The sequence below is a fragment of the Hyperolius riggenbachi genome, chromosome 1 (genome assembly GCF_040937935.1).
Source record: "Hyperolius riggenbachi isolate aHypRig1 chromosome 1, aHypRig1.pri, whole genome shotgun sequence".
NCBI lineage: Eukaryota > Metazoa > Chordata > Amphibia > Anura > Hyperoliidae > Hyperolius > Hyperolius riggenbachi.
In genome coordinates this window covers 175079116-175092928 of record NC_090646.1, presented here as the reverse complement: position 1 = coordinate 175092928, position 13813 = coordinate 175079116, and the positions used below count along the sequence as shown (strand labels likewise).

The 13813-nt window shown below is 43.2% G+C and overlaps 1 protein-coding gene across 2 annotated transcripts in view; it reads left to right on the top strand.

The window, feature by feature from the left end:
- Positions 1-13813, top strand: part of RXFP1 (relaxin family peptide receptor 1) — a 433020-nt gene that overhangs the window by 197468 nt on the left and 221739 nt on the right. For both annotated transcript variants that reach the window (XM_068278866.1, XM_068278867.1), the window contains exon 2: positions 6078-6221. In XM_068278866.1, coding sequence (XP_068134967.1) covers positions 6078-6221 — 144 coding nt within the window. The remainder of the gene's footprint in view (positions 1-6077; positions 6222-13813) is intronic.

Below are 13813 nucleotides of genomic sequence, written 5' to 3'. Positions count from 1 at the left end.
CTTTCTTTCTTTCTTTCTTTCTTTCTTTCTTTCTTTCATTCTTTCTTTCTTTCTTTCTCTGTATGCTTGTTTCTGGTGTTATTCAGACACTAGTGCAGCCATATAGACCACTAGGGCTGCCAGGCAACTAGTATTGTTTAAAAGGAAATAAATATGGCAGCCCCCATATATTTCTCACTTCAGTTGTCTTTTAAAGTGGCCATCGTTTTTTAAATGTATTTTCACTCTGAATTTGATTAAATATCACAGTGCAGCCCCACTACAAGGTCTTCTTACTAATTTGGACAAACTGAAACAAGTTAATATTCTCAATTACCACCAGTGACACACTCCCTTTCTGTGTCACCCCTCAACTGTTTTTCTGTCAGATTGAAGCTTCCACCTTCTCGTGGGGGAATTTCCAGAAGAGGAAAATGTCAACTGGTTAATAAATCTATAACCAGAAAAAAAATGAATAATGTGCTTGACATCATCACACACACATGAAAGCAGGAAGCAAAAAAATCCATATTCCAATGCAGTGCTGTCTGGTCACCAGCCCACTGCTTTTATACTACTGGAATAGGAAGACACTCATTCACAGTATGAAAAAATTACAAACATTAGAACTGCAATGGGGCTTCACAGGGGGGACTGAGACAGTGAGACTTTATAGCTGGCACACTATTTCTCACCCCACCTTCTATGATTTTATGTAAAGAACACATGAACTGAGAGAGATATGGAGGTGGCTGATTTTAACCTTTTAACAACCGCTCCACACCAATCGCCGGCCAGCGTGCAGTCCTGGGGTGTGTTTTGCAGGAGTTTCCACGCCGGCGTGCGCATCTCAACTTGAATGTCATCCCAGCGGTGCAGTCTATTTACAGTGTACAACGCTGCGATCTAAGGCAGGGCTGTAACGGGGACAGCCGTATCTATGAGAGTCGATCGCTAAAATTGACTGGAGGGGAGGGAGGGCGGTGTTGGAACAATAAAAAATAAATAGTAAATTTTATAAAGAAAAAAAAGGATATAAATATTTACAAAAACAAAAAAAATCCCCTGCAGGGATCACAGCCCATCAACAGAAAGCTCTGTTGGTGGGCAGAAAAGGAAGGGGGGGGGGGGGGGGAATCACTTGTGTGCTGAGTTGTATGGCCCTGCAGTGAGCCCTTAAAGAGACTCCGTAACAAAAATTGCATCCTGTTTTTTATCATCCTACAAGTTCCAAAAGCTATTCTAATGTGTTCTGGCTTACTGCAGCACTTTCTACTATCACAGTCTCTGTAATAAATCAATGTATCTTTTCCCTGTCAGACTTGTCGGCCTGTGTCTGTAAGGCTGCCAAGTTCTTCAGTGTTGTGGTTCTGCTATGAACTCCCCCTTCCAGGCCCCTCTATGCACACTGCCTGTGTATTATTTAGATTAGGGCAGCTTCTCTCTTCTCTCTTATCTTTTACAAGCTGGATAAATCCTCCTCTGAGCTGGCTGGGCTTTCACATACTGAGGAATTACAGACAAAGGCAAAGCTGTTTGCAGGAAGAAACGAGCAAGCCTGAAACTTCAAGTGCATGAGAACTGCAGGGGGAAAGAAACATACAAATGATCTCTTGAGATTCAAAAGGAAGGGTGTATACAGCCTGTTTGTGTATGGATGTATTTTCTATGTGTGGACATACTGTACATCAACCTACTTCCTGTTTTGGTGGCCATTTTGTTTGTTTACAAACAAACTTTTTAAAACTGTTTTTAACCGCTTTTAATGCGGCGAGGAGCAGCAAAATTGTGACAGAGGGTAATAGGAGATGTCCCCTAACGCACTGGTATGTTTACTTTTGTGCGATTTTAACAATACAGATTCTCTTTAAAGCTGCAGTGGCCTACTTTGAGAAAAATGGCCTAGTCGCTACGTGGGGTAAAGCCTGTGGTCCTTAAGTGGTTAAAGATGAACTTTAACCAAGGATTTAACTTCATTCTAATCAGTAGCTGATACCCCCTTTCCCATGTGTAATCTTTACCTTTTCTCAAATAGATCATCAGGGAGATCTGTATGGCTGATATTGTGGTGAAAACTCCTTCCAACTGCCAAGCAAGCAATATCTCCCTCTGTTCATAGAACTCTCAGTAACAAACATTCCGTACAGATCACCTGGGAGAACTAAAGATCTCACCATCTGTGATAAATTTCAGAAGGTAAATTAGGTAGAGAAAAGATTTTACAATGGGCAAACACTGACTAAATAATCTATAAGTACGGTAAATATTGTAAATAATATGCAATTTTAGTCATTATGTTATTTTCACCACAGTTCCTCTTTTAACAATGCCAGTTGCCTTGCAGTCATGCTGATCATTACTTTGACTGCTGTAGTATCTGTGTCACACACCTGAAACAACCATGCAGCAAATCCAGTCAGATTTCAGTCTGAAATATCTGATCTGCTGTATGCTTCTTCGGGATCTATGGCTAGAAGCATTGGAGGCAGATGATCAGCAGGACAGCCAGGAAACTGGTGTTGTTTAAAGGATCAGTGACCCTCACTGGTGAGAAATTCCAACTATAAAACACTTTCCTAGCAGAAAATGGCTTCTGAGGTAAAAAGGGGAATTTCTTATCAGCGAGGGTCACACTGTAGTCACTTCCTGTCTGAGTCAGGAGTCAGGACTGAGTCAGCCACTTACATACCTGATATTTAACTATTTCAGGCAGAGAAAGTAAAAAAGGAACACAGCCTAGTTATTTGTGTGCTAGGCACTGTACATACCCATGTCTACCTCATCATGTCACATGTCACTTCGGGTATCCTTTAAAACAAAATAAATATGACAGCCTCTCCATCCCTCTCAGTTCAGTTGTCCTTTAAAAAAGTAGCATCGCTATTTATTCTGTAGCTAACATATTCAGCATAAACACACTGTATAATTTACCATCAAGGTGAGCTATCATTTCCAGATCTAAGTGATACAAGGAAATGTGGTATCTTTTTATCTTTTACAATTACTTCTTTGCTGTGAAGTAGTTGTCTTACAGGTACTGAAATGACTGCACAGAAATGAATGTCCTGAAAATTAAGCAGACAGATCAGCTGGAAGAAAATTGCTATGCTTAAATTTAAGTACATGCCTCAAGTATTGTATTATTCTGAAATATGCAGACGTTCAATGTCAAAAAAATTGAATGCTCAAAGATGTGACTGTAAATGAGGCAGGGAGAAAAACAATGATAAACTGGAAAGCTAGAAAACTAGGCTTAACTTCACTTCAAAATGTATAGTACTAATGATCCTAAACTTGATAGAACTAAACAAAAAAAATAGCTGGTAGTGGAGCTGCAATGTCACATCAGTGTGAAGTTTTATGGAATGCAGTGCAGGAAGCTTTGTCAGAGCAAAGGCATTGGGTGAGGTCACATGACCTCCGAAGTTGAGGTCTCCAGTAGGTGGGTAGATGGAATGGGGGTGTTTCATTAGTTTTTAGTTGTTGTGACTCCTCCCTTCCCTATAGAAACAGCTGCTTCCCCATCTGTATAGGACTCAACCCCAAGTTGTCAACAGAGGGATTAAGTCCTGATGGGGTGACAACCATTGTGTAACCTTAAGGGCCCTTTCACACTGGTGCAGTGTAGTGCGGCGTTTTACCGCAGCCTACCTATAGGGCAATGAATGTCTGTGGGGGAGTCCACATTGCTTGTGCTGTGCTGCACCGCAAGCACCTTATCTAACCCGCGAGCATACCTATATTACCGCGCAGCGACATGCGGCGGACCGGAAGTTATGTAAGTCTATGGTTTCTTCCAAGTGCCCAGGAGCACTCACAGTGGCTTTAGTGCAGGAAAGTGTGCCTAGGTCCTCACCCCAGTACCAAGGGGTCACAACATAGAATCTCGCCAAAGGACCGGCACCACTCGATGTATTTAGAAGCTCTTTATAACTTATAACAGGGATCATCAGGATGATCATCAGGATGCACAGGGATCATCAGGATGATCCTGTGCAACTTGATAAAGGCCCATGGGGGCCGAAACAGCGTCTGTCGTTGCTATCATATTGATGCCAATAAAGTTATAAAGAGCTTCTAAATACATCGAGTGGTGCCGGTCCTTTGGCGAGATTCTATGTAAGTCTATGGTAACACGCGTGTTTTTAAACGGACCACCACAGTTTTGCTTGTTGCGCATGCGCAGAAGCGTATTTTATCAATTCGCCAACAGGAAGTGACCGTCATTTCCTGCTTGGTCTGCTGCCAGATGGGGATTACCTCGTACTAATGCGGGAATCCCTTAAGGCCTGTTTTTGGTGGTGCAGGCCAATCCGCAGTGTGAAGCCTTTGGCCTTGGAGATAGAAATTTAAAGAGGCACCAAACTGACTTATTTTAATAATCCTGGTTTCAGCATCAAAAACAGTGATGTTTAGTGCAGGCTGTTTATTATGAAGAATTCTCCTCCCAGAGCATCCCGAGAGACAAGGGCCCATATGCAATTCACTTTTTCTCCTGAGTTTTCTCCTAGGTGATATTTTTAAACCTTGGCAATAAAATTTACTTTAAGCCACTGACAAGCAAGAAAATGCTCAATATAATTTTGATAGTACTTCACCTGCTGTTTGGTACTTTTTCGATTAAAAAAAAACAACAAAAAACTCAAATGTAATTTTAAAAAGAAGTTGAAACATTATCACCTAGGAGAAAACTCAGGAGAAAAGTGAATTGCATATGAGCCAAGGTGTTCTTTCTGCTGACCTCAGAAGACATAGTAAACAAGCATTCCACAGTGATGCATCTCCCAGGAGTAAAGATGTTGCCAACTGTGATAAATGTAACCACTTAAGGACCAGGGGATTTTCCCCTTATCTATGCTGCGTGGGCTCTTCAGCCCACAGCACAGATCAGCAGGCACACAGGGAATGTCCTGCTGGGGGGGGTCTGATCGCCGCCAGCTGTTTGTGTTTTGCGCCCCCCTCCGCAGCGCTATTCTACCCTCCCTGCCCTTCCCTCCCTCCCCTCCTTGCTGTGGGTGGCACAGGACGGCGATCTGTCCTGCGCCGCCTCTGATAGGCTTTAGCCTATCAGATGCCGGCGATCCCCGGCCAATCAGAGGCCGGGGATCACCAATCTTCTTTACGGTGCTGCTGTGTCGTATTGATGTAAACACCGGGGATTTCTTCCCCGCGTGTTTACAATTAGCCTGTGAGCCGTGATCGGAGGCTCGCAGGCTGTTCACTGAGACACCCTCCATGAACTTACATGGAACGTTTCCATGGAAACACCACTTCGACCTGCCGAAGCCTATCGGCGTTAGGCGGTCGTTAAGTGGTTAAGAATGTAAATTGGTAATATTTTACAATGGGCAAACAATGACTAAAATAATTTGGAAAGTCATACTGTACTGTTAAAAATAAGCATATGCATTCATCATCATCAAGCTATATTCAGCTAAAGTTTCTCTTTAATTTTAAAACCAAGCATGTTAAATGCAGCTAAGGTCATTTTCTGGCAAAAAGATGACACCAAGTAAAGGAAGGTTTAGCTCAGATTTGCTTACAGCTACATTTTAGACAGCAGCCAGATGTGCACAATTAATCCAACTGCTGAGAGATTTCCGCTACAGATCTGTACACAAGCAGACACATGCAAATGACCTAAATGTCCAATCCTGAGGAGGTGAGAATGAGAAGAGGCAAGAAAGGACCTCACAGCAAAATGGAGATAACAACCTGGACTAACTGTATCCGGCTGCACTGAAAGCACTCTCTAATTTCAACGTATGTGGTTGTGTTTGGTCACATAGCCTGGTTCAAATCCCAGCCAGGCTACTGTCTGCAAGGAGTTTTTATGTTCTGCTTGTTCTAGTCCCACATCTCAAAAACATACAGATAAGTTGACGTGCTTACCCCTAAACTGGCCCTAGACTACGATGGACATATGACTATGGTATGGATTAGATTGAGAGCCCCTCTGAGGGACAGTTAGTGACATGTCTATGTACTCTGTACAGCGCTGCAGAAGATGCTCACCTCAGAACCATGATGAGTCATTTGAACTGGAATTTATGTACTTTATAGCAAAAGTAAAACACAGTTTCTTTCTTTTTATCTAGTTGCATCTGCAGAGAGTGAGAACACCGAAGCCCCCTGTCCTCTTGGGTTCTTCCCTTGTGGCAATATCACAAAGTGCCTTCCGCAGTTCATGCACTGTAATGGAGTCGACGAGTGTGGAAACCAAGCAGATGAAGATAACTGTGGTAAGTCAGAGTTTATCTACATGTTGTAGTGTTGATGGGCCCCTCTTGTCCAAGGGCCCCGGTGCAGGCGCTGCCTCTGCATCCCCTATTGCTATGCTACTTCTCACACTGCTGGCAAATGTGCATAAATGCTTTAGAGGAGGGCTCAGTCTGGGCGAGAGTACTTATCAGGGCTGTAGAGCACCCCAGAGGACTAGGGGTTGTTTGAAGAGCTCCTGATCCCACCAGCAGTGGGTACAATGCTTTTCAAATGGAGGAGACTTTGCTACCTACCTTGCAACATAAGGCACCCCCTTATCCCACTACTAATAGTTCGATGGTAACTAGAATTAAGGAGGAGCCCCAAGCTCTCAGGCTCTCTTCATATAATGTATTTGTGCTTGCGCTGATGTTTTACAAGTATTTATTGACAATTTCCATGTTCATAATGCAACACCACCAGCTACATGTTGTTGGATATTGCAACCTTGGCCTGGATTAGAAAACTCTGTGGATCAGGCTGGAGCTCTTTTTGTACACGGGCGCGTACACAGAGTTTAGACAATCCACAAGCAGGCTTTTTATCTTAATTGCAGATAACCGCCAACTAATTCCTCTTTCGCCTTATGGCTCAGCTCAGCACTACTGGCTCAACTGGAAACTATGGATCAGCTCTTACCGAGATATAAAATCACTTTCTAAGTGCTTACAGTATGTCTGGAAACAATTGATTGTGACCATGTATTAATGTTAAAGAGACAGCAACGTTGTCTTGTTTTTCACCTTGAAGAGGCATTTCACTCATTTAGCCACGTTACAATGGCGACTCGCATACTTCAAATGTATGTGTTTAGAAATCTTTCTGCAATTTAAGTCCGTGCAGATGGTGGATGTAATGAATGTCTTTACCGTATTTTATTGCTTGAACTTCTGCTTCAAGATTGTTTTATAAAAATTAATATAATTACAGAAATAAATGAATCAAGATAATTAACTGGCAGCTCCTAAACCTTATTAGTCCTGTGCAAAGTTCCTCTTCTCCACTTGCTAATTCTGCTTCCTTAGGATTCCGGAAACTCCATTTACTGTGAAGCAGGGATGCTCGGATACCCCCACTCACGTATTCGAGTGATCACGAATTCGATTCCGCCCACTTACGAATTGACCCATTATCACGATCACAAATAGGAACAGATATCCGACTCGAGTGCAGTTTTGAGTCGAATAACTGCATGTAGTCACAAATTATGAATCGAGATTTGTGATTAAAAACCTTCCGACTTTAACAGTTAATAGCAAAGCCCCCTTACATGCGAGAAACACCAAATTTGCCAGATATGTTAATAAGAACAGTGGAAACAAGAGAAATTTTTTTTTTCAAAACAGACCTTATAGTTTTTGAGAAAATCGATTTTAAAGTTTCAAAGGAAAAAATATACATTTAAATGCGGTAAATAGTCATTTACCGCATTTAAATGTATACTTTTTTTCTTTGAAATGTTAAAATTGATTTTCTCAAAAACTATAAGGTCTTTTTGAAAAAAAAAATTGTCCTCTTGTTCCCACTGTTCTTCTGAATATATCATGGGCTTGATTCACAAAGCCGTGATAACTGTTATCACGGCTGTGAAAAAGTGCTATGCGCACGTTTTATCTCAGTCGTGCAATAATGTGAATTTTCGCGTGTTAACGTTCGTACGATAACATGGATTTATTGCGCGAACGAGGAACGTTAACGCATGAAAAAATTGCGTTATCGTGCGAATGTTTGCACGCGATAACCGTTTTTTATGCTAAATTTCGCGCAATGCACTTTTCACAGCGTGATAACGGTTATCACTGCTTTGTGAATCAAGCCCCAAGTTTGGTGTTTCTAGCATGTAAGGGGGCTTTGCTATTAACCGCTAAAGTCGGTGGGTTTCTTAATCACGAATACTGACTAGTGATCACGAGTAACTCATGCTCACGAGTTGGGTAACTAGTGCATTCAAAGATCACAAAAAATGACTTGTGATCACTACTTACTCATGATCTCGAGCTCTTGATGAGCACCTCTGTAGTGTTATGGCTATAATAGTGCCGGGGAACCCTAATAATAATAATTATTATTTAGTATTTATATAGCACTGACATCTTTCACAGCGCTGTACAGAGTATATTGTTTTGTCACTTACCTGTCCCTCACAATCTGATCCCTGCCATAGTCATATGTATTTATATGTGTTGTGTAGTGTATTTATCACAGTCTAGGGCCAATTTAGGGGAAAGCCAGTTAACTTATCTGTTTGTTTTTGGGATGTGGAAGGAAACCGGAGTGCCCGGAAGAAACCCACGCAGACATAGGAAGGACATACAAACTCCATGTAAATAATGTACTGGCTGGGATACAAACCAGGGACCCAGCGCTGCAAGGCGAGAGCGCTAACCACTACACCACTGTGCTGCCCATAATAACGATGTCATCAAGTTATTGAAAATAATTTAAAGACATATCCAAGCTTTATTGTTTAAGGATCAGGAAATACCTAATCCTAACCTTTCACTTCAGCCTAACCTAGGCCTATTCCACTGCTGATGGCTTACTCTAACTTATATCTTTACCTTTCATTAACCCTAACTCAAATGCTAGCAATACGTTAAAGCATGTCTGAACTAAAAATAAAAGTATTAGATGGCCATACCTGGAAGTCTTCGCCTCCATAATCTCTGTGGCCCCTCAACTTCCCTGGTCTGCCCTTTGTCTTAATACTTTGCCTCCCTGTTCTTGCTCCCCTTACCCCACAGCTATGTGCTGGAGCCTTGGCAAGGAGCAGTATGGGGGATATGAGTCTGTTTGAAGTGGACATGTGGAGACCAGAAAGGACAACGCATGCACCCCTGCTCAATGCCAGATTTAAACTTTTCCACCTCTAGGCCAACGTTCTTGTTGCTCCCCATCCAATAGTGCCCCTCCGATCCCATGTGCAGCCTCCCACCCCCATATTTAATATGTATATACAGCAGCTGCCCTCTTTCATGTACACCACCCTTGCACAGAACGTAGCACTCCTCTTCCATGTGCTGCTGCCCATTTTCAGCCTCCCTTTTTCATTTGCACATTCAGCTACCCATCATCCATGTCCAGGCTATCCCTTGGCCAGCTGTCGCCCAAGGCCTGAGCCTTTGTTGCCTTTCTAGAAATGTGTTCATGACCTTGGCCGACCGGGTTCAGTTGGAGGTTTGAATGGGGTAGAGGGGGGATTGGCTAAGCTGAGAGGCCAGCAAGGTTATAGGGGCAGTAATTAAATACCCCCAGGTATGGCCCTCTCTTATATTAGTTTACTGATAAGGTACCCTTTAAGATTGAGCCAGAGTTTGATATTTGGTTGGTGGACTCCTTAAATTATTTGTTCTATTTTATTCCACTACACAGAAAGTGATAATGCGTTACATATTTCACAACACTATCCTCAGACTTGTTCTTCCAATGCGATTTTCATTCTTGCAGCCAACACTGGGTGAAAGTAGCACGCAATGGAGCACTTTGATCAGACAGATCTGTAACATTCTATGCATAAATCTTTCTTCTGTTCAGAAAATTTCAGTCATTCAAGTGAGGAATCATTTTCAAGTCTCTAAAAAGCCACAAGACAATAGTAAAAGACAACAAAAATTGGATGTCTTTTATTTTTCCCCTCGTGCAAATTGCGAGACTAGACTAAACTCTTCTATCGCTCATGAAAACGTGTCATTTTTCAGGCAAAGGAATCATTTACTGTTTACTCTCTTAGAACCATTCGCATGGTACGAAAAATGATGGCTGTAGCAGCTTTCAAGTGGCAGGTAAAATGAGCCGATACTGACATCAATCCGCAGTGTTCTGCTGCCTCTCTTATCATTCCAGACCAGCTTCTCTCAGATTTTTGTTTTAAGACAAATGTGCTTGGGTCACGTTAAATGTGTAGAGGAAAGAGAAAAAACATAAATGACATTAGTGAGAGATAGACGCTGCATTTTATAGTTTACGGAAGCTATATTTCAAGTAAGACTAATGGCTTCCTAGCTTTCTAATGAGGAATTTGATTTTAGCAGGAAGTGCTGTCGGACTATAAAGTAAAATTGCAGCAAAGCAGAAGCCGAGAATTTATACTGCAGACTGGGATTCTCAATTCAAACTTTACTCAAACATTTTCATTGAAGAAACAACATAAATTGTGTATGTACAGCTCATGCTCCACTCATTCAATAAATATGCCTCCTCCCTCTTCTAGGGCTTTGCTGAATGAAGCCCTACTGAACAAGCTCTATGAAGAAAAGTGACTAAAAATTATGGAGCTTCCCCAGAAAAACTCTCAAGGTGTCCCCTATGCTTTGCTGCCTTACAGTGCCTCCATGTTATGCATCCATTATGGTAGCCCTTTGCTGTGCCCCCTTATTTTCCCTGGTAGTCTAGTGGTTCCCTTTAACACTTAGCGTTTTACCTGTTGGCACAGTGGTTTTTCTCCCCTAATAGGTTTCCCTGGTTGTCTAATGGTAACCCAAATGGTTTGCCCTAGTGGTCCTGCTTCCTCTTTTCTAGTTCCTTTCCCTGGAGGTCTAGTGGTTTCCCCTCCTAAGCCTACCTCAATAACACACACCACACCACATCCATCTGCAAGAAATAAAAACACATTTAACCAACCATTTTACTCAAGAGGGCCCTAATTTTCATTGGATTTGATATTTTTAGTATCTCTCATCTCCTCTGGTTCCTGTGGGGAACGTCTCTCCCCCATTGGCTCGTACTGCAGCTGAACTGTACATGCATTTGATGAACACCAGGCTACCAAGGAAAGCTATAAGGGGAGAGAAGAGGACCATTAGACTACCAGGGGAATTTATAAGGAGGACTGCTAGGCTACCAGGGAAAAACTATATAAATGGGAAGGGGATCAACAGAACCCAGGGAAAGATATAAATAGGAGGGGTAACGACTAGACTTCCACAAAAAGCTATAATAAAAAGGAAGTGAGACCACTAGACCACCAGGGTAATCTATAAGGAGTGGGGGTTACCATCCAACAACCAGGGAAGGTTTTTAGGGAAGGGAAACCACTATGTCAACAGGTACAACTATAAATGTTAAAGGGAACCACTAGACTACCAGGGAAAATAAGGGGGGCACGGCAAATGGCTACCATAATGGATGCATAGCATGTAGGGTATACTATAAATGGGAGGACACTTTAATGGAGTATTAAAAAGGGTCCCACGGACTAGGGACACATTTTAGCTGCATAGTATGGGGAATGCATCAGGAGTAAAACATGGGACTGTTACAAAGAAAATACTGTTTAGCCACCTCCTACAACCCCACCCACTTTTGAGACCACACCCCTTGTATAATAAAGCAACTAATTGCACTCTCTACAAACCTTGTATTCCCACTTTATACCTTTTGAAAAGGTTTTTATATTAATTGCACTACTATGAGAAAACAAAGTATGTCATGCAGAAAAATGTACCTTTATTTCAGACACAACACAGTCAGTATTTGAACTTGTCGCATTTGTGGAAGACTGTGCGATTGACAGAAGTTCCAAGGCTTACTGCACTGCCCACAATATAGATATTACAATATGATGTAATACAGATATAATTGGGGAGTCTGACAATGATCACTGGGAACAGAAGACAAAGACAGTATTTGACAAAAAAAAATCTACAAAAATGAATTATCATCCCTCTGATAATTCAACACAGTGGTATTATGTTGAAGTGCATGTAGAAATTAGAGGAAATGTCTTTCCTTGTATATGTTACGGCCAGAACCCGAAGTTTGGCCAGAACTAGAAGTGGCCGGCCACTTCGGGTTCTGGCCGGCCAATGCGCGAACTGGCCGCTGCGCTGCGGCCAATGTGAGAAATGAAACAATTCCTGTAAGGTTTAATGTGATGTTGTGGCCGCAGCGCAGCGGGGGGCAAAAAATGTATCACACATCTTTACTTTATTCAATGGCATTAAGCCGCCCGGCTTTTTCCTCTGCCTCTCTCTCCTCCCCCCCCCCCCCCCGCCTCTCTCTCTCCTTCTCTTTATGGGCACAGCCGGGCGGGGACACGCGTGTCCCTCCGGAGTCGTTCGTCGCGGCAGGGGAATCCTGCCGTTCTTGCAGAGCGGGTGCTGGCAGAAGCAATGTCTGCAGCCTCCCCCGCTCTGCTCTCCTGCCGCGAGGAACGACTCTCCTGGACACGCGTGTCCCCGCCCGGCTGTGCCCATAAGAGAAGGGGGGAGAGAGAGGCGGGGGGGGGGGGGGAGGAGAGAGAGGCAGAGGAAAAAGCCGGGCGGCTTAATGCCATTGAATAAAGTAAAGATGTGTGATACATTTTTTGCCCCCCGCTGCGCTGCGGCCACAACATCACATTAAACCTTACAGGAATTGTTTCATTTCTCACATTGGCCGCAGCGCAGCGGCCAGTTCGCGCATTGGCCGGCCAGAACCCGAAGTGGCCGGCCACTTCTAGTTCTGGCCAAACTTCGGGTTCTGGCCGTAACATATACAAAAGTGATGTACAGTAAATAGCTACATGTAGTACATTCAGGGAACACATCTTGAAAAGCAATCAGCATTATCACCAGTAGTTGTGGAAAATTAGCCCTTTTTTCAAGCGTCGTCTGTAATGACATAATCGCAGCGTTGCTCTGCTAATTCCTGGCTCTGTCAATCTTCTGTTCCAGATAAAAGCACTGAAATGTGAACAAGTGCCTGATGTTTTCGGAATGCCAAGCTGCACAGTACATAATGTAATATTACAATAACTCTAAAATAGTACTTGTTTGTAATATTCTAGTTATATTCCTGAAAAATGTGCAGATACTTTTATCTTACTAAAGCTTTAGCAAGTTTTTAATACAAACATCGTTGTATGTCTATGTCTACTATCCCTTTACATGTCTGTATTCCCCCTTCCCTGGTAATTGCAATGTAAAGAGTTAAAGGGACTCTGCACAGAAAATAAACAGAATCTGGACTTCCTCTAGCACCAGCCATCGGCCCCAGGTCCCGCGGATGCAGAGGCTGTCCTCACGAGGTCATTCTCTACTCACCGGCGGAATCGGAGCTCGTGCAGGTGAAGTAGAGGACAACGTTGTGAGGTCGCCCTCTGCACCAGCGGGGACTGGGAGTCAGCGGCTGAGAGCGGAGCTGCTGCGAGGGACATGTCGGTATGCAAGGGGCTGGGGGAAGCCCTAGGTAAGTAAATGTCATGTTTTATTTTATTTCCCTGGAAATTTCCTTTAAGTAGCTTCAACTTGAGTCTGGTGTGCTGTAGGAATCATAAAGATGAGTGGTTTGCTCGTAATGCGGTACTTCTGGCTCACTAGGCTGTTGTATCAGATTATCTAGATGGCTTTTCCACAAGCATATTTAGGACATCTGTAAATTCCCATTTCCTGTTGTAATGGATTGCGGAGATGCCGCCGCGCGGTCTGGCGGTGGGGCGGCTGTCTCTGCATTCAGACCGGCGGTTTCCGCACAGCGGCATGCGTCTGGTTTGCCTGGGCCTTCTAGTGCACACAGATGGAGAGCTACGCGCGCGCGTGCGGGGAGGCAGGACCTTTATGCCAGTAGGAGAGGGATCAGCTGATCCGGTCGATCA